General features: G+C 41.0%; 1 protein-coding gene across 3 annotated transcripts in view; it reads right to left on the bottom strand.

The window, feature by feature from the left end:
- Window positions 1–22,139, bottom strand: part of EPAS1 (endothelial PAS domain protein 1) — a 77,707-nt gene that overhangs the window by 25,159 nt on the left and 30,409 nt on the right. Inside the window, exons 1-3 of one of the 3 annotated variants that reach the window (XM_064648405.1) lie at window positions 15,580–15,742; window positions 10,629–10,819; window positions 157–308 (exon numbers count right to left, since the gene is read on the bottom strand). In XM_064648405.1, coding sequence (XP_064504475.1) covers window positions 157–308; window positions 10,629–10,819; window positions 15,580–15,638 — 402 coding nt within the window. In that variant the 5' untranslated portion in view covers window positions 15,639–15,742. Of the gene's footprint in view, window positions 1–156; window positions 309–10,628; window positions 10,820–14,477; window positions 14,546–15,579; window positions 15,743–22,139 lie in introns of those variants that run through there. The other 2 variants (XM_064648404.1, XM_064648406.1) reach the window with 2 other exon arrangements.

Here is a 22,139-nt window from a genome sequence, read left to right as displayed (position 1 = left end):
TACTGTCTGTTGTGCAGGGTACCTGCCTGAGAAATAAGACATTTTATTTCCAATTTGTTTTGCAGTGACACACAGCTGGGTTTTTTGCATTTAGGCATAGGACTTGTTTCTAGGAACTGTGTTACAAAGAGAGGAAAGTGTGAGAGAACAAGTTACCTGGGTAAGACCCATGTATTTGTTGACATTCTCTGACAAAAAGATCATGTCTCCATCCTGTGTCACCACGGCAATAAATCCCTCCAAAGCTTTCAGGTACAAGTTGTCCATCTGCTGGTCTGCCTCTACTTCATTCTCATTGTCAGCACATACTGAGAAAAAAAAAAAGAAAAAAAATAGCACTTAAAGCCTTCAGCACCCTAGCCAGCCTTTTTCAATGCAAGCACATCCAGCTACAAGGTGACAAAATATTTTCCTGCTATTAAAATTTCATTTCCACAGATTCCTTCTGGTGGGGCCTCCTAAACAGCATGTGAAAGGCATGATGCCCTTATTAGCAGAAGGGCAGGAGATACTTTTCTAAACGTTCTAGCAAATACAATAGACCCTCTGTTCACCTTTAGTATGTTTCTGCAAGATGTGTTTTCAGTCAATAACACCTACATACTCAGGCACTGAAGTGCATCTTCTTTGTGCACATTCTCTTGGCCACACACAACATTTGTACCTCCTAACAGGCACAAAGTATACGGCAAGTCTTACAGAAGGTAAGTAATTTGTGTATTCTGAACAAACATCTAACAGAGGACTTTTTCCATCAGGTCAGGTTTTCCAAGAAGTTAAATATGGTTCCTATAGAGTATGTCTAAATAGACCTCTCCACTCAATAAGGAGACATCTGTTAACACTACTTCTAGAAGAAAAATTAGAAAACCTCTCCTTTGAAGTCGTTCTGGGTAAATCCATCTTTCATTCCATAAATCTCAGTATTCCTCGGAAAACCACAGATCCATCCCACTTTTTCATGTGCAGACATCAGAACTCCCTGTGCTCCACTCCACCAAACTCCGACAAGCTTCGTCACCCCTCTACACTTCTCCTGTCCCACAAGGAGGAGAGCCTCAGATTCTGGTTATGTCTCAGATGTTTGCCTAGGCAGACTCATCTTACACTTTTTTGGGGAAGGACATGCCACCATTGAGCTGAAATCTAAGGTCATGCTAGAATATTTATTACAGTGCCTTTTTGTTTTTGTTGTTGTTTTGTTTGTTCGTTATAAGCTTTCCTGGTACTTTTTGGCTGCACTGTCACAACAATTGATGGCACTGCGATGCCCTCAGCTATGTGCTTCATTCACATGGCCCATCTCCTGTGATGGGAGGCAGTATGTAGGCAAAACTGCAAGCAGGGAGGAAAAGGGAAGGCACTGCTTCTCCTAATACCAGTCACTCAAGAGTCCGTTTCCCTTCTATGCTTTTAAACATGTTTCAGCTCCATGAATAAGAAGCTTTCAAGGGGTGATTTGCAGATGACTAGTATAGAAAAATTCCAGTGTAGGAGCTGGCCCATTAATTTCTTTATATGTTTTATGTGAAACTTCTGGAACTATTTTTTTACAAAACTATTTACAGATATTGCATCTGGTCTCTGTACCTCAGACATGCTGTGGTGAGCTTATCTTTATAGTTTTGTCAGTTAGCCTGCACATTTGTTATCAGTCATTGCAAATATATATCATTGTAAGGCTCTGAATTTGGGAGGGGAAAGTCAGCAAATGAAGCAAAAAAAAAAAACAAACAACCATGGCCTTGTGAGACAACAAGGGTTTAAGTACTGTCTAGATCAAAGGTGCTCCATAGCCCTTGGCAATAAGGATGACATAAGAAGAGCTGCATCAATTCTGTTCTGTGTTCCTTCCTGGTGGCACAAGAGTGCTCCAGGCTGGCCCCGCCACCAATTTTGCTGCCCAGAGGTTCCAGTTGTAATTGCATCAGCTTTACTCGCAAGAACAGTGGCACTCTTAAACAAGTTTCTTGGAGAAGCTGCTTTTCTTTGTTCGTTTAATGTTGCTATTTCAGCATAAAGTTTTTTGTTCTATAGCAAACATACTGTTAGCACTTGAGAAAAGTCTTTAATTCTTGTTATTTTCTTTCATGAAATGGCACATTGATAATTTCCCTTCTCTTTCTTATTGAAATACTCATTTTGGGGAGAAGTCTAGAAGCAGGAATGGAGTATTGCTTTGTAAAACATTATTAGAAGTGGTTTGGGTTTGGTATTTTTTTGGATAAGGAAGAGGATGAGCCAAACTAGTGCAGTTTTTACTTTGAAGTATTAATGAGTTATAATTAAAGGCTAAGTTTGATCTATATAGCTCCTGCAAGTGCGTCTGCTAGTGCCTAAGGATGGACTGCAAGCAAATGCAGAGGGATGAACACTTGCAATGCAGAGCCCACCAAGACCTGTTGGAACAGATGAGTGGTGACAAAAACCATGCTGGCTGCTGCTGCTGCTGCATCCTCCTGTTCCTCAACATCCCTCCCTGGCAGCAGCCCATTACCCATCATGCAAACAAGGGAAGAAATGGACTCAGCCCTGGAGCCATGGGGAGCACTTTATCACCCTTTGCTTCTCAACACGACTGTTGGGTAGCAGGGAAAAGAGGACGCTCTCTGGGGATGGCCAGCACAGGCTGGGGATTTATCATTTCATGTCCCTGCTCTGCAATTCTAGCTACACACACAGGGGCCAGTTCCTCCTCAGTACAAAGCAAATGACTTCAGGAAATTACATCAGAACTAGCATTTAAAATACAGAAAATACACAATAATATTATTTGAATAGTATGCACTTTGACCATAATGACATTTAGGAAAGGAAAAAAAAAAAAAGTGGGGAAAAAAAAAGAGGTAAGTGACCATCTGCTCCCAAGCTTGTTTCTGCTGCGTAAAGAATGTCAAGGGTCTTATTTTACTTTTCCGGAAGCAAACAAATGGTTTATTCAGCAGGGATCATGGCTATAGCCCAAGACAATCAGCCAAGTGTGGGTTCAGAGAAAAAATGACTTTTCAGCTCTAACCCCAGACCCTCCTTTCCATTTTTTTTTCCCAGCTCATTAAGTTTGCATTAACAAAACATGACCATTCAAAGGCAGGAAGGCTATTCAAAGCATTTGTATTCTTAAATGCCTCCAACAGTGAAAGACAAACACTTTACTTGTATTATCAGATGATTAAGTTTGCTTTTCCATGTATATAAATTATATTACTTATACAAACACACACAGAGGACATAGGATCACTCACATTAGGGCTGCAGGTTCAAACCCTTAATGTCAGAGCTGAGCACAGCACTTAAAAGATACAGTCAGCCTTAAAGTACGTGGTTAAACGGGTTTGTGGGATCAGAGTTCAACTGTTTTTATTAAAATTATCTTTGTCCAGCTGGAGTCATCTGTAATGTGGACTGAGAGGAGGTAGGGATGATTGTGCTGCTGTGCACCCCATCTAACATAACCACAAAACACGACCAAGTGTTCTGCGGACACCTTCCAGCTTCCCTGGTAACTCAATAAACCCCACTGCACCCCATCCTTTTTTCTTAGCAGCCCTGGCCACGGCAGGAAAAGGGGAGCTGGCAGATACAGGTTTCTTGCAGTACTTAATAGGGGATGCTCACATTTCAAAGACAGAGCAGCTGTAGCAAGGAAAAGTGTAGGCACTATCGGGCTGGTACCTCCAGGAGCCACTGTGCTACTGCTGCCCATCTATTCCTTGCCTGTCCTCCATGAGCAGCCCCCAGTAGCCTACCCTGCGCAGCTCCAGCACTGGGGGACACACCAAAGGTGCTCATGCCTTCTGCTGTTTCCAGGTTCTTTATGGTGATTGCAAACAAGAGTCCCAGAAGGTGTCATCTGTACTAACCCTCTGAAGCATATCAGCTACCTGAGGATCCTTAGTCTGCAGCAAAGAAATATGCTGGGCATCACTGTGGTGGCCCTAGCATGCCCTGTATCAGGTAACTTGGTATAATTATAGTAATATAAATAATAAATAGTAGTCCCTCCTATGTCTGCAGTCTCAGCATTATGGCATGTTCCCTTTCTCCTGTGAAAACTACTAGCTAGTAATACACAGAGGGTATACACACTTTAGGAACTGACACATCAGAAGCAATTCAGTCACTGCCACTAGCAAAAACCTGGTTGGCTTTAGAAAGACTCTGTTTTGAAGATGAAAAACAAATAAAGGCATGGCTACTGCAAGCTCCTCCTCAGGAAGGATCCCTATTGTCTTTCACTTTGCTTTAAATTTTCTTCATTAATTTATCTTGGGGCTGGACTGGGGCATTAGCATAAGAAAATTCAGCTTCAGATGGAAAATATTTGAGAAAGCTGGGACCAAAGGGAAGTGGGAAGTAAGCACGAGAAGCTGAGGGCAGAACTTCAGCCTTTGGTTTCCAGTAGGTCTGAGGTCACTTTATCGAGATAGCAGCACCCCACGTAGACTTGCCAGATTTTCCAGGTCTTCAAGAAAGGTAACAGTGGGACTCAGTTTATACTGACTTTTTTTTTTCTATTTTTTTTTTTTAGCATTGCTTTTCAAAATAGTTGGTAACTGAATTTTGAAATAAGGATGCCTTTTTTTTTTTTTCCCCTAAAACTTTTTTCATCTCCCCTCTACAAAGGGGAGTACCTCAGGTAGGGCACCATGACAGTATAGCAGGGAGACTGGACTGCTAATAGGTCATTTTATGTATAAGTTAATAGCACATTTAGCAGAATGAAGTGCTGTAATATATTGTTCATATCACAGCTACATTGATGGAGACTGGCCAAGACTGTGTTCATGTTATGCTGTGAAGCCTACACAGGAGGAGAATCCCTGTCTAGGTGAAATCGGAAGATGTTGAAACATGTCAGAAAGCCTCAGAAGAGTGCAGTGGCCTCCCTGGGATGACTGTTAGAGCTACAGGAGAACCCAAAAGAGATCAACCAGGTCTCATGTCCCAGCATTTGAAGGGTCATCCACTGTTCATATTGCCCTAAGGCAGCATTTATTACTGCAGCAAATTTTGATACAGTATTTTTCAGTCCATGTCTCAGTCTGTATTAAATTTTGATAAGTATTTATTTTGATAAATTTTCTAACAACCAAAGTAGTAACTATTTATTGAAAAGAAACTTTGAACTGTGATAGCAAATGCTTATTGCTGTGTTTATAATAACCTTTTATGCTAAAAATAGCTCTTGTAAACAAGCTTTGATTAATTCCCACTGTCAGGATGTGCACTGTTCCCAAGTTTAAGAACACTTTTTCCGTAGATGCTTGCTCATTTCCTTCAGTCCAACCTCTTGGAACGAGTCTGAAGGCTCAAAAATCAGGCTCTCCTTACAAGAAAAAAATGCCCAGGTATAAACAACCTCCTAGCAAACAGCCTATATTCCTCTTAACACCTTTGATCTGACTCAAATGGGCCTTTTTGGTTAGTTCAGAGGTAGATGGTGATAACGTGTGTTTCTACTGTAGGTCACACAGTCACCTGCACAGAATTTTCCCGGATTTGTCTCTCATCCTGGTTCCTGTAAGTACCAAAAAGCCACTTAGATACTGTGCATAACAGATACCAGGCTATAGCTGCCACTCCAGAGGGCTGTAAAAACTGCCTGACGCCAGCAGCCAAAAGTTAGGGAAGAACTAACAGCAGCTTCATCCTGCATCAGAGAGAGCAGCTTCAAGACAGTCTTGTCTCTTCCTGGTTTCTTGTTTTCCGTCAAAGGAAAGCAACTGATTTTTTCCCCTTTTTTCTGTCTTGACAGGGCAGTACATCCTGTTCAAGGGGATATTCTCAACGTGTTCAATAAAAGCTTCCAATTTAGGTACATCAAGAAAAAGCTACTCTTTAACTTGAAGCTTCCTGAAGGGCTCTTATCTCCAAGTGCACAAGCAACTTGGATAAAGAGAACACTCATGCTAGTGTCATTTTGACTGCAGAGTCTATATCTAGCCAAATCATTCAGATGCTGCTCCCAGGAAGTTGCTTCAAGTCCTACAGCCATCGGTGTTGAATGGCAGGATACAGCACCCCATCAGACCAGGTTTTAAGACCCATGGGACCTTCTGGTGCACTTTCCCTGAATAAGGACACCCCTTCGAGCAGCTGAAGCACTCAGCACCTGGCTCCACTCTCATTCTTAGCATCACTATAAAACTATTTTTCTAATTTAATAAAAGCAACGAAGTAGACATGCTATTTTTAAAGCACTGTTTCATGCCACAATGTTCTGACATTAGATGCAGCTTGTCCAGACATTCAAAAACAATGCCCACACCAATTCTCCCCACAGTTTGTCCTCTTGCTTAAAAGCCTAGAGAAAAGCTATTTTTTCCCTTCTGCTCCCTGCTGGCTTTCCGGCTCTGTTGTCTCCCTCCCTTGAAACAACTTCACACTGGCTTCCTTGTGGCCTCCCTTCTCCCAAACAACTTCCTGTCTGCTTCCCTGTTCCCTCCCCATTTCTGCTGCTGTCTGCCTGCACAGGAGCAATTCCCAGCCAGTTTCCTTTGCTGGATTTCTGCACAGAAGATACACTTGGGTGACCACACAGTTGGGATGGGATTAAAGCAAGCTGATAAAACTGTGTTTGCCTGATTAGCCTGATTAAAAAGTCCATAGTCCTGCCACACAGAAACTCACTGGTACCAAAGAGTTCTGGTTCCTGTAATGCCTTTAGCATCAGCATGGTTCAAATAAACACTTAAAATTATTGACACTGCATATACAGGCTTCCTGAAATGGATTCTCTTCTTCATATTCAGACAAAAAGAGAATATCTGAGTCAGCCTTAGCAACTGTCATGATGTTAGCTGTTAACCAAGACAGCCATTCTTTAGCAAAAGCCAGTTATTCCTCTTTTGCCATCTATTAACCCCCCTAAAAAGCATTAGCCTAACTTACTAACTACACTAAAAATAATAAGGGAAAAGTACTGCTAACAGTTTTTCTGACTGAACTGAAGAACTTAAGATCTGAAGTCCAAAAGCTCCACTACTGATAAGCATCAGAATGCCTATTTTCAGCAGCAACTTTATGGGATCAAAACCTTTACTTGAAATGAACAAAGATCAGTTCTAAATTTATCCCAACCGTTTGAATGTGACGATGGCAAAAATGTATTATGCCAAGAGAATTAGGAGACATCTTGAAAAATATTTAAGATTATCATAATTAAATATTTCTACTTAGCATTCCAATTATACCGTGTACTGTTCTGTGCACAACATGGAAACAGTATTATAAAGCCATTGTTTCAGTTTGCTTCCTGTGATACTAATCTCAATCAGGCCGTCAGACGAACAGCCTGCATTTCTAAATGTTAAAGGCTTCCTCTCCAACATTCCCACACAGAATTGCCTACTGTGAAAATCAAAGGGAAACGTGTTACTAAGTAAAGCAGCAACTTTTATAAAGCAAAACCTGGTATTTTTTACCCTTTTGAACTCTGAGATATACAACCAGCTATTTCCTATTATGATAGGATACAAGGGCCAAGCTTGGGCCCTGCAACGCCTGCAGGAGATGTGCACCCTGCAATCCAAAAGTCAGGATTTTTGGAGGCACGTAGCAGGAGAGCTCTCAATGAGGGCTCAGATTCAGGGGCTCTGCCATTCACCTGCTGGAAGAATGTGGGCATAGATTTCCCTAGGTCTTGGCTTCCCGACAGATAAATAATCATTATGCAGACACAGCTAGTAAAACAGCCCAAGTTACACAAGTGAAAAGCCCTATTCCGAGTCAGGGAATAATAGGAAGGGGCATGAGACACTCAATGCCAGTAGACTGAGGCTGGCAAGTTGCCTGCGGCCATCTCTGAAATCCCATCTGGAGCATCAGCTTGCAGAAAAATGAGGGTGCAGTCCTGGGAAGGGCCTTCCTTTTTCTGCTTCAGGCAAAAGTGCCTTGAAACGGAGAGATGTGTTTGAGAATCAAGCCCACAAACAGTAATAAAAAATAAAATCTGGTGTTCTGGAAGGTTTTTATAGAATAAATAAGAGAAATGCTAATCAAGCAGTAGCTTTTTTCTCTATTATAGTTTGAAGCATTTTTCAAGCTGCACTGCAAGCTTCTTTTAGTGACACTGTATGTATATAAAAATGCAGTAAATGTTATTTCAATGTCCTAATTAATGACAGAACAAGTACTCTCACTTTACTCCAGTATATAATCCAGCCCAAATAATCAAAACAGTTTCGATAAAGACAAAAGGGGGTTTTCAGGCTGGGATGGGCATTTGCTTCTCATGTACCTTCATGTCCCCACCTCCCAGTTCACCTGTCATAGACGACACAGTATCCTCCATGCTCCCCATCAGTCAAATCAGACTTCTCAAATGCAACAACGAATTTATGGCTAAGTTCCAGGGTGCTAAATATGCACATGAAACCTTTGCAGCAGCTTTGCTTGGGGCTCAGAAAGTGTCTAGAGCAAAAGCAAGAATTAATGAGCACAAATATCACACAAGCCCAGTTTCCATCTTGTTTCATGCTTGTCAAAGCATGATAAGCAGCAAACCTCTTCATCTGTGAGCCTACAGTTGCATCAAAAACCTACCACTCTAAATTAAATTGGATGGTCTTCTAGTGAAAGCCAATGTCCTTATAAAGACTGACATTTTTTAGAGTTCCACAATCAAAAATATAAAATGTAACTTAAGTATTAGCTATACTCAGAGTAGTAGATGAGCAGCAGACATGGTTTTCTGGCTTGAGTTCTTTCATTTAGATGTATTTTTATTATCAGAAAATAATACCCAAAATTTCCTGAAAATCAGTCCCCTTAAAGTACCCTAATTTCAATTCCTCAGAATAGAAGCGTCAAAGACTTTGAAACTGATATCTACAATATCTCTGCTATTTAAAGATGCAGCCATGGGCGAATCTGCACTTGACTAACAACACAAATTTTAATGAGAGGACTTCAAGTTAATATTTAGGGGGAGTTAATATTGGGGAAGTGAGTGCATCAGGCTTAAGGCTAAGGAAATAACTAGCATAGAGAAAGCATGAAATATTTAAGCACAGCCTGTTGCTACTGTAACATTTTATTTCCAGATTCTTTTCTAACTGCTGGGTACTGGTGGTCCTTCAAGAAAAGCTGCATGAATCACATTGTTTTTCAAATACTGCCACAGAAATATCCTATTTTATATGTATGTATGAATATTATATATACATACTGAGTTGTCATCACTATCAAATAATATGAGTCTAAGCCTTTAGACTACAGAAGCATCAAAATAAATGTTTCATCTGTAGATTTTTTCCTCACTGAGAAATGTAAATATATTTGAAAAGTTCACTTTAATCTTTGCAGTTGAGCAAATGTATTTTTCTGATGATGACAACATCCAACTATTTCACGTCAATTTTCACAAGCATACAAATTATTTATTTTATATGTTACAGTCTTTCAAAAGTTTGCTTTTCCTATGCTGGGTCAGTCTCTAGTTCATGCCACATAAATATCTGAAGAACTGCAGCTTTTTTTTATGAGAAAGTTGCTAACAAATTGGCTTGCTGTATGGTAAGTTAAGAACATTTACCTACCTACGCAGCTTCTTCAAGTATTAGTTACATGACGAAATCAGAGATGATTTCCAAACACTGTTCAGCAAGTAAACTTTACTTTTCACAGAAGTACATGTTAAAACCACATTCTATAAGCAAAGATGAAAATACCTACATTTTATACAATAGTCTTTAGCAGAAGCCAAAAGTGCCACAGAAAATTACAGAGCACACAGAATAGAACTGAATTTGCCATATATTTCAGACTAACCAACAACAAACCAACAGCATACTCATCCACAAAATGGGATACTTCCTAATAACATTTATCAAAATAATTGCTATGGCATGACTCAACTTTTCTGAAAAGAGGAAGTGCAATCATGACCTTATTGGGAGTTTAGCCATTAATGAAGTAAAAGATGAAATTTTGGGTTTACCTTTCCCAAACAATGCAGGCGTTGTTTCACATTCTTAACACTTATAGGTCACTGTGTGAAAGTTCTTCTGGAACATCAGTTGTTTTCATTGATGTTACAGGCTACTCAAGCCACAGATTTTCATCAAATGATGATTCAATTATAGGGGCAAAATAAGAATGTTGCTGATTTGATCAGTTTTCACAGGCTATAAAAATCATGCTCATTTACATTTCCTACTAGTCCAACATGAGCAAGACTCTGATTACATAGAATCCATTCACATCAAGTATTTAAAAGTTGTTTTAGCTATCTCAGTCTACCTTGTCATAAACAATCTACATACTATTTATTGCCAGTGGATAGCACAATTAGTCCTTTCAGACAAAGTATTGGACCCCCAGAACTTCCCAGCTGCTCTTTGAATGTGGTGGCACAAAGATGCTTGCCATGCCAAATCAAAATTTATTTCTTTCAGCATGGAAGCTTAAGGTGCATGTTTGAATTCTGATTAAACTCTTAAAAGCTTAAACTCTTGTAACTGAGCTTAATAAATCACATTCAGGAGTTCTGAGAGGTTTTTTAGAGAGGCAAAAACCCTGCACTAGTTGTTATTTTGGTAACCCTGTGCTCAAAGAAGAGCATGCACAATCTTACCAAGGTGCCATCAACTAGCAATAAAAATTAACTTCTTTTACCCAGGTGTTACCTGAAGACAGAAGCTTATGAGTCCGTAGGAAACTGATTGCCAGGCGCATTATGGATGCCTTGTCCAGGTGGGAGCTGATGTTGTGGGGCAGAGGCAGCTCATGTGCCAGTTCATAGAAAACTTCAGTCTCTTTGCTTCTTCTGCATCTTGCTGCATCTCTTGACTTCTCCTTCCTCCGTTCGGAACTGCTCCTGATAGGTAAAGAAGAGAAAGGAAAAAGCACTTCTTGAAATGCAATTCACAACTTGAGAGGCATTTATGAGAGTTTATCTTCTCAGCAATAAATCCATTCTGTCAAGTGGTTTAAATCAATTGGTCAGAATTTAGTATCTATTTGCTCCTTTTAAAATGGGAATTAGGAGAGGACTGTCACAGCTGGAAAGGGCTCTGGTTCTACACAAATCAGCCTTTGAATGCCCTGAATTCCCACTGAGTGTGAGGACTGAGATCTGCCTTAAGTAAGAGATTCAAAATGAAATGGCAAACTATTACTCCTGGGATTCAGGAAACATTAAAAATAATTTTTTTTATTTGTTCAATCTAAATTTACTTACTCTGGGATGGGTGACAATCCATTTTAAAGCTAGAACAATAACAGTGTATAGGACTGTGTCATAGATATTACAATGTTGTAGAGTTTCAATGGCTATACACCACATTAAAATAAAAGTAGTAATAGAATATCAAACTGTGTTGGTCTGTAGAACTGTCTCAGCTCTTAATCCAACACTGTTCTGGAAGAATACCTTTCCTTGACCATAAAGGATACAAAATGGGAAAGAAAATACTGTTGCTTGCAAGATAGTCCTCCTTTCTAGAAGCTATTCTAATTAAATCACCATGACTTCATTTTCTATGAAAACAGATTCTTTCTTGAGTAAAATAACATGACCAATAGAGCTAACTGCCTTAAAACTCCACAGAGAACAGAAGAGCAGGAAATAACAAAGGGGAAGACATTTTATGAAGCAAGTATGCAAAATTAAGCCACCAAGGGACAAAGTTAAATTTAACATGTGAGAAACACAGGAATACATTTATCAGGATTCTGGAACAGGGCAGTTTAAGAAGGAACTCCACTGACACCAAGGTTCTTTTATAAAGTACAATTCTTATTTTAGAACATGAAGCACCTGAATCCATTCAAAACCATCAGCTATTTCAGCCCCATGTAGTTCTGCTGATACTACAAGTTCCTACACTTGCACAAGTTGAGGAATAAATTTCTTTACAATAGACTCTTGCAGTAGTCCACCAGTGCAAATAGCACTGAACAGCAAATAGCACTGAATAGCACAAAACAGACAGAACAAGGTGTGGAGTAGATCAGTTGCTCTGTTTTTGCTGTTGTGGCTGCACATTCATTTCTAGAATTACCAGCAGCATCTCTCCATTTGCAAGACTCCCAAAAACGAAGCAGCCTACAACCTGCTTTTTCCAACATCAATACAAAATAATGAACCTATAAACTAAAAATGGATCAACCAAAAAACCCCACCCTATCAAAACAAGGAGTTTCAATAAGTATATTCTGTTGAATTAAGATTATGAGGAAAACAAATATTAATCGCATTACTTAACCCTAGAAACTGTTCCAATCATGACCAGAGTCATGCAAAACTGCATAGAGTAGAAAAATGGTATTAATCCCTAGTAATGTATTCTAAAGAAGATGACTGTTTCTTGAAGACCTAGAGATCCTGCAGCAGCTTCTAGCACTGAAACCACTGGAGGTTTCATAAATTAGAAAGAAGGAAAAATAGCCAGGATGTGCACTAAATGCCAAGAGTAAAGTTACAATAGCATGCTTGCTGGGGCCAAACAAGGCTGGGCACTCGATATCATCATCCAAAGCAGGACTGGGCTCAAAACAGAGCAGTAGAGCCCTTATGCTGCAAAACAGACGCTGGGCACGTGTGCAATCAGGTAGGTGCTCATCAGTGGGTGTGCTAATAGGGCAAGGGGCCTCATAAATTCTTAAACTATCTTCTCAAGATCCACGATCAGCCCTCGGCAAACCTTTCACAATTGTTTTGCCCAAGATGACTGTTTTATAACTTGGTCTCTGTTACAGGAGGCATGTGCTGGAGAAGGTCTGTACACATTTCAGTACAGAATGGCAGGATCCAACTTTGATAATTACTTCACAGGCATCCCTGAAGTGAACGCTGACCCACACGAGTCTGAATCTAAAGGATCAGATATTCACAAAGTGACACTAATTCACTACTTTTCTCCTTGCCAAGTAAGAGTCATACTACATTCATGTAATTAAAAAAGTCCCTTCATACAACTGTCCAAGAAGACACAATAGAAAATGCCCCATGTTCTCCAGGGGCAGGTGTTGGGTACAGGGGAGTCATGTAAAACACTTATACCAATGCAACTTTCAGAAGTATACTCTCTAAAGAAAAATGTGCCTAAACTATGCCTATAAAGATGCTAGACTGGGAACAAATCTCAGTTTCTAATTATACTAACAAAATAAATGAGTAGAAACAAACCAAAACCAAACAGAACAAAAATTTTGTGGTAATATTTGTGAATATTCTGCCGCTTGAAAAATTTAACTTGAATCGTCTAAATCTAGATTTAGAACCAACTTGGTCAAAACAAAATCCAGTCCCTCCTCATTTAAATACAAAACTTTGGGAACCAAGGACAAAGCCAGGTCACAATTTATGCAGTAAAAACAGATTATATAAGAGACGGTCTCTCATGACATCATTCTGGCCACAAAGAAAAATATTTGATTTTGCTAACCTCTGTAAATATAATTTTGAAGTGTGGCTAATGAAACAAGCTGGTTTCGTTAACCAGGGGTTGCTTGAGGTTTCTAATAACTTATGCTATGAGCAGAGGAAGATTTTCTTTCTGCTGCAGATGCTTTCCCTCAACACTGCTTCTGACTGTCTTGCTCAGGTTCTCTACAGAGAGACATCATAGTTCATTACACACCTCACAGGAGCTTTCTCACATCAGAAAACAAGCGGAGGAATCAGCCTGCCTGTGCTTTCAAAAGACTTTTTGCTCACCCATTGTCATTTTAAATAAACAAACAACTTGCTTGTTAAGCATTTCCCTCTGTGGCTTCCTACACCTCAATTTCCCCCACATCTTCCCTCACTCAGCACACCCGGGAGTCTCCTTGTTATTGTAGACAACCCAGGATAAAGCACACCGAGATCCAAAACATCCCCAATCCCACTTCCCCCCAAGACATCCATTTTGCTTGCTGGCCCTCCCAGGGATGCCCATCTCAGAGACAGTCCTGTGCTTACTCATCCTGGTTGCAAGTGCCTCCCAAAAATGCAGTTAAGTGACAGAATTCTGCAAAAAGTAGTATTTTCATGGTTTTCACTTGCAGACCACAGGCCGTTATTCCCATGTTATGCATTTCACCCCAGGTGAGGCCGGACTACCTATAGCTGGAGAGTGACAATGTGACTGCCTAACAACCTGCCCGACTGAATGGCAGGAGGAAAGGCCAACCCCAAACCCTCTTCACACATCATTCAGACAATAGAGAAAAGGCCCAAGCTCTAGCTAATTTATGAATCATTCCCTCCTAGTACATAAACCACCCACTTACGTGGCAGAAAAAGAGCACATGCCTGCGTCATTGCTTGGAGAAAGCAACGCAAGCAGAAACCTCACTCACCCAAACCTTTGACAAATTTTAGAAGTGCAGAGGGGAGAGAGAAGAAAGCCACCATGAATCAAGCCACCCGTACACTGGTCCAGGGCCCAGGGGTACTGTAGGGGAAGACTCCTTGGAGTACCCCGACCCTCACTCCTTCAGCATTACTGTTTCCAATAAAAAAACAAGAAAGAAATGGAAAAGCTCACATTTCTATTGGAAATAGGGAGACTGAGCTGAGGAATGGGCCTGGGGACTCCATCCAGGATTCGGCTATGTAGAGGGTGGTCGGGAGACTCAGTGAGAAGAAATGGGGAGGTGCTGCTTTCCAGCAAGGACTCAGGGCTGCTGGATGATGCTCTGGTGCCACAGTGCTTACAGGTGTGCAAGTCATAGAGAATGGAAGAGTTAAGGCAGCACAGGCAGTTCCCTGCCGCAGAACACAAGTACGGCACTGTACCCTCAGGACAGTTGTTTACATGATTTCCCACTCCCTTCTGGCATTCTTAGTCTGCACTCTGAAAATAGAATTTACAGGCCAACACATATGAGAAGAGATGACAAACAACTGGCAAGTATTTGCCCTCCCAGCTGAAGCTTTCAAATTTTCAGAAGCAGTTCTCCATGCTTCTCCCAAGAACCCAAACACTGAACCAGTCCCAAGGCTACACCCATGCACAGGAACCGAGCATGAAATCCAATGGTTGAAGGCATCCAAAGCGAAGTAGGAATGCCCTGCATGGATCCCAGGAGCCAGATTCCTATCCTCTTGCTCATCTCCAGCAGGCCCTTGCAACACAGCTTCACTGAAATAGGTGGAAATGCTTGCACACAAAGGTCTTGCACATCTGAGGTGAAGATCATAATCTGCCCACTGCTGTGGCAGCTCCAGCAGCCAGGAAAAATGTTGAGGCAGCCAATCCGGGCTGGGGGCTGCGCTGCTGCCACTGCCCTCCTGTAGCATCTCTAAAAGGTACCAGCAACCCAGAGACAGGAGGGATCAGTCCAACAAGTGTTTGGGCAAACAGACCACCCCCTGCATTGGGAGCTTAGGCACAGGCATACAGCGTCACTCAAGGATCTGCAGTCAGGTTAGGCACTCACACAACCCTCCTTGGCTCAGCAGACAGGGACTGACCTGAGGTTTCAGTCCTCTTTCCACTGACTGTGACTGTGACTCTAGTTGCTCTCTGCCGTTGCAATCCTACAGTACTTTGCCTCCACCAGTAACCCCTGCCCGCCACCTCCACCCGTACATCTCCCTGGTCCTTCCTGCAGGCAGTTACCCTGCTCAAAGCCCTTGGTACCCACTCAGCTGATGGCGGTGCCGGGTCGTCAGCTTCAGTGATCTTCCCTTCTGTCAAGGACATTGGTGGCCTCCTCTAAGCTGACGGAGGGGACTTGCCAAGACAGCAATCTTCTCCTCAGGGTTTCACCGCTCTTCACAAGTCCGTATGAGTCGATACTCAGGTTGTGTACACACACACTTGCTTAAGATTCAGCAGTGCACCAACTGCACTGAATTACACTCCCACCTTGTAGGTTCCAGATCACAGAAGCTTTCAGAGAAATTGTAATCCACACCTCGCAGAAAAATACCTTATACGTAACCCGGCAGCCTTCACTCGTACATACACACTGCGTGACACGTTCGGACAGCTCTTTGAATTACGCAGTGCACATTGACTCCCTTGAGCTTACTTCATGATTTTGGTGACCCTTGGACTTTGCTTCAAACTGCCATGTATGCAAGCTAGTAAAACAACACACATATTACTTTATATCCAATGGCTGGTTATTAAATGTTTCCAGCTTCAGTACTTTAAAGGTCAAGAATCCACAGAATTAAGTTGTCACATGAAATTTCTGTAGTAAATGCTCATTTCAAATGGTTTAAAGGTAAAGTTTCAAATGCTAACTTGCAGAGCAAGAAAAATACATTTTATGGATGCAAAGATAAGAAAATACAGTACAAATAAATGAAAAAAGATCAGATGTTTAGCATAAAAAATATTTTCACAGGCAGTACTACCTTAGATAACACTGAAGATTTATTTCAAACCAGCAAATGCATTTTTTGCTGTGTTTATATTTTGCATTATCTTCTGCTTGGCAAATCCCTACATTATTTGAACCAGGATAATTTTTAAAACTGAGTTTTGCTGACTGTGAGGCAGTCCATAGCTATCTCAGAACCACACCACTTGACTGCCCCAGAGATGTGCTTGCAGACACCAAGCAACCAGCAGTCATGCTTACTTAGCCTTAAAATTCCTTTTAAAAGTATTTGTAACCATTCTACCTGACAAGCAGTTTATTCTGGATGACATGCTGTGCTTTTGAAAGCTCCCTCCGTTAAAGTAATAAAAGTAACCATTGGTAAATAAAAAGTGCTAGAAACAGCAATTTACTCACTCACCAGGAACTTGGGCCAAACTATGAAAGCTGTGAAAGAAACCCATACACAGTGCCATGTGTATGTGTATACCTCTCTCCAGTGAAAATAATTACTTCTAAAGTCTGAGAAGACACCAGATGCCCAGGTTCAGCACAACAGCAAAAGCAAAAGGAAGGGGAAGGACATAGAGTTATTTTTGGACAGAGAAAAAAAAACACCCCACCAATTTGAAATATGTGGAGGGCTCATGGAGGGCAAGTGCTAAAGCAGTGTTGCTGCCCACTGGGATACGGTACCCAGTACACAGACAGAACAAATACAAACAATGCCAAAATGGAGAATTCATTAATAAAGGAAATGAGAGTTCGAAGGTAACAAGAAAGGCTACTAACAGAAAGGGCTATTACAAAAATAAGGAAATGAAGTATCTTCCACCCTTCCTTTAAAGCTGCCCTAACTTACAGTAACTCACCACCAACTCCTTGGCTTGATTGAGGGATTTCTTGTGTTTCTGTACATACTCATTAAATAACAAATCACTGCTAGTTCAGCAAAGCTTGAAATCTACTGCCATATGTGATGGAATTCCTTCATCTAAGTTTAAAACCAAAGGCTAGATGAGGCCTAAATGAATACCAAACTTTTGGTGACTTCAAACGTATTTATTATTCACTAATTCCATATCACCCTAGGACCACCAGAGCTGACGGTAACACATCCAGGAATAGGCTTCCTGAACAGGGAACATATCAGCTGTTTAGACATGATAAACTCTATATGTACTTTCAAGCCACACATAAGACTATAACTTCTCCAGTGTCTGAAGTTCTGATGGTACCTTTAGTAGTAATAATTAAGCTGTACTGGATTTGTATTTTATTTATTTTCATTAACATTTCTGGCACTTTTTTCTGGAAAAAAAAAACCAAACAGAAAACAAAACCGTGGTTCTGAGACAAAAAGCATTATACCTATACAGTTTTAAAATGTTTACAGCACTAGCATCTTTTTTATACCACTAGCTACATTTAATGCAGCTACTAAAAGAAAAACACTTTGCAACTGAAGTTGTCACAGCAACTAAGTAGTACTTGGGGAGTTCAATGTTGCAAACCACACTGAGGCTGCAGGAGCACTTACATTTCTTCAAAGCATTTAGGTTCACAATATGTCAACAAAGTCTGATAAATTTAATCATAGTAAGCAAAACAACATCTACAGGATTTATGTTCTTCCGTTTTTTCTCTAGTTTATGAGTACCTTGAACTTGAGAGATAAGTATTAGGATTTCGGCAGCCATTAATCTGTTCCTGGATTATTTTACAATGCTTCGACTGCAGCCTGTCCCGCAGTTGCCACGCCAGCACAATCCTGGTACCTCAAAGGATGTGCCAAGCACACTGCAGCTGGGGTAAGGCACAGCCTCACGGTACTACAAAAGGCCCAAGGCATGCAGAGATGCCTCCAGGCTGCTGTTTGATCAGCTGTTAGAGCAGGTAGAGGCACAGCCTTTTTGCCTTTTCAATTTATTCCCTGCATTAGGGCCAGATGACTTTTCTTCTGGCTTAGTTTTCAGGAAGAGCAGTATCATGCTCCAAGTCACTGCATGCTCAGCAAGCCCCAGTGCTGGTCACAAAGGGTCAAAACAACTCTGGATCACCCTTGTAAAGCTGCTGCAGCCCACTTAGAACAGGTCAGTGAAACATGTCCTCCATTTTCTCAAATATTAAGGAAATTTGGGGAGAAACAAGCAGCCCAGTGCACGGTCAAATCTCAGAGGAGCAGCGAATCATCTCAACTCAGTCTTCCCTCCCCAGAGCGGTTTTGCAGTACTCTGCTCCATCAAGATACTGGATCATGGATTCTTTCCCTGTGGCTATTAGCTCTGATACCAGCCAAGATAAGGCAGCCTTCAGAAATAACCTGCAGACTAAAAAAAAGCCCACCACCAAACTCACTAAATAATACAACAGACATGACTGTTTCAACATTGGCCAAAACTGAACTTGCTTTCAAACCAGCCACATTTTTTGTTTGGGTGACAAATGTACCACTCTGCTTTTCTCCGAAGTTTCCACTTACACATTCTCGAGTCCCTGCAACACAGCTATCGCTGGAATTGCACTGGGCCAGGATAAGGTTATGACAATGCACAACCTGAGATGTCTATCAATGATTTGTGTTTGAGAGATCACAGATCCTTATCTTGTCTCGAATTACTTGTAGTAATCAGTCAGTTTTGACAGCTAATCTAGAGGTCCATACATATTGTTGCTCAAAGGCTCAGGAGGTATTGCTAAGATCTGTTTTCAGATAACTCAACTATTTACCTACTCTAAAAAACACATACCAAAGGATGTGCTTTATCTCTTCACCAGCGGGTTAAAGCTAAAGGTGAGTGAAGTGCAATCTGCAGGCTGGGGGGCATGGGGGTGTCCAGAAGTTAAATTCAAAACCAGCCTCATTTTTCAGATGGAGCACCGACCACATCCCAGCCCATACCACACCGCAACCCAGCATTATTTTTCAAGATGGTGCAACTGCAGGTAAACAAGGACAATTTTTCAATTAAGCTTTATTTCAAGCCTAAGGGACAAACACTGCCATTGTACGACTTTACTATCAGTGGTATGTGTACCTATGCTTCAGCCTCAAACCCACTCAACTGTAACCAGTCAAGAGGGTCATGCTGAACACTGTAGACAAATCCCAAGTTCTAATGCTGTGTTATGCCTTGGGCAACACCCACTAACATTTGTGGGTGAAAACCCTGGTGCTTCTGCAGGTTTGGACCAATATGCCGCGACATTTTAGCTCTCCATGCTGGCACATTTGCTGACACACGAGGGGCCTTTGTGGGTAGGAACAATGAGAGAGGCGTGCACAGCTCAGGAAAATGGGTGGTGACCACCAAGGGCTGGAAAAAACCTCTTTCAAAGGACGGTCTTTGAAAACATTCATTACACCCCACCCAGCTATTTTCACTACAATATTTCAGTACATAAAAACAACACAGGGAAAATAAACAGCCCACCTTTCAATATCTTGTAGGTTCTCCAACCCTTGAAAAGAAATCAGTAAGCCATAAACACAGACATCTTCATCAAACAGCCATTTAAGGGGTCTGCAAGCATCCACCAAAACCTCCCTGCACCACTTTTCTTCTCTCATGCATCTCCAGGCTCTCTATATAAGCTGACTCATCTAGACATCTTAATTTTCAGAGTAATCAAAATTTAAAAGTGTATTGACTAGTAAATAAGTGATAGCAAGCATTTATAGGGATCATAAAGTAAATGTATTGGTTCAATTTAAAAAATTGCTATAAAAGAGAACAGTCCACCACAATGCATTTTGGCTGTGATGTTTTTTTCTGCCAATTTCAGCTAGAACTAATAAAATACTTCAGATAAAACAACGGCAAGACAGAAAAGAGGCAATAAAGTCAATCCATAATGAAATGGGTCTCTGAAATCAGCAGAGAGTTGAAAACTGGAGGCCAGCCTTTGAAGGTATGGAGGCCATGCTCTCACAGAGGCTTGTCTCCATCACAGTCAGCAAGGTTACCAACAGAGCAAAGACTGAGCAGGTGAAATCCCCAGCCTCAGGAACACAAAAAGAGCTCCTTCTTCTAAGGCTTCGGGCTCTCTCTGACGATGCCCTTGATAGCACCCTCAGAAGTTCAGTATATAAAAACAGTGGAGCATTGACAAAGGATATTCGGCCACTTCGTACGACTTTGTTTCAAGCACAAGGTCTCTGTACTGGATGCTCTAAAGACTGCAGTGGTGGCACACACCAACTCTAATTTAAAATGTCTCCTTTAGAGAACATTCAAAATGACTGTTAAAATTACTTTCCAGCGTTGCCTATTCATAAGTCATATCTTGTCCTTCCAAAGCGTCAAATCTTCTAATAATAAAGTTAAGAAAATAAGTCTTGCAATAAAATCTTTATTTACCGAGCCTCCTTTACTTTTTGGATCTTAATTATTTTAAAGTGCCCTTGGTTTTGGTGGAAGTTAACAGTTTCTCCTTCACTATCTCTTGGCGACTTGTAGCCACCCACAGTAAGATGATGGGTATCCAGAAGGAAAAATTGAACAGCCATTTCTCTGGCAAGCAGGGAATAATAATTCTTGAAAATAACAATACAAATGCTCTAAATTTTGACTATTCCATGTAACACAGTTTCCTCCACTTCCTGCATCAATGATCAAGTGCAGATTCTGAGAGCCAGGCTCCATTTTCTGCTCTCTGGGGTGTGAGTTTTGCCTGTACAAACATCCTGGGACACAGCTCATTCTTAACCCTTGCTTTTTTTTCAGAGGGTTGTTATTTTATACATTTGATTTTTAATTGTCTGTTTCCTCTTAACTAAGTCATTGAGTAAACTGGAACAGTGATAACTCTGCATGCTGTGATTTCAAGTTCTCATTAGTATTCAAGTCTGCCACTAGTTTAAGTTCGATAAAACTTCAACTTCAGTAGCTTGAGCTGGGGTAAATTGTATTCTTCACTTACTACAAGGGAAAAGGATTGTACCAAAGAGTCAGGCTACTTCAGCTACCTGGCCAGAAAACCAGCAGTCATTTCAGCAAAGTTAGGCAATTCCTCTAACTTTACAGCTAAAATCAGAGCCTGGAGTGATGTTATCTAGGGGCAATCAGTACCCCCAAAACACATACCTTCAGTTCATGGCAAAGACCTGAGGAGCCTTCTCACTATTGACCTGCCTCTTGGCACCCACTGCTGCGGCAGAAGCCGGAGGGACACTGAAACTCTGGTACTTGAGGAAGAAACAGTTGTGGCCTCTCCACACTCAACTGCAGTATTTCAAATATTTTAAAAATTTTAAGGCTTGGTTCTGTCGGGAAACAGCACTAGTTCTTCTGACACATCACCCTGAATAATTACTTGCTAAACACAAACTTTCAAAGGGAACTGCTATAAAGGCAGTCTGTGTTGTAACACAAAGTAAATAACTACAATCAAAGGATGGTTACTCTAGGAAAGAAAAAAAAAAAAAGAAAATGGTAAGCAGCAAAGTTAGGAAGTAAGTCTGTATGTATACAAAGGTAAATTCACGTGGTCACATTTCTTCATATCTTCTGGTTTTTACTTCAGAACTATGAATTAACATGTAAGTATCTTGTCATTGTTCCTGCTGGAGCTTTTATTCTTAATGGTAAGCAAACAAGGCACATATGCATATATTGGGCCTGATTCTCATCTCCATCTTGGTCCCATCACCCCATGAGGTCAGGAGGTAGGAGTCAACTTTAATAAATTCAGTTTATGAAAAATGTAGGTAGGTAAAAATCAATTATTCCAGAAAAGAAACTAGACTTTGTTTCATTTGATACAATCCACAGATGTCAGCTTACTCGACAAGAAACACGTTACAACCAGGCAGGTCTTGGAGATCTCTCAGAACTATGCATCTGTCAAGGGTGTGGTACCTCAATATTCAC

This window comes from Pseudopipra pipra, chromosome 3 (assembly GCF_036250125.1).
Source record: "Pseudopipra pipra isolate bDixPip1 chromosome 3, bDixPip1.hap1, whole genome shotgun sequence".
NCBI classification, from domain to species: Eukaryota; Metazoa; Chordata; class Aves; order Passeriformes; family Pipridae; genus Pseudopipra; species Pseudopipra pipra.
The sequence above is the reverse complement of the archived record's forward strand: the minus strand, read 5'-3'. Positions and strand labels throughout refer to the sequence as shown.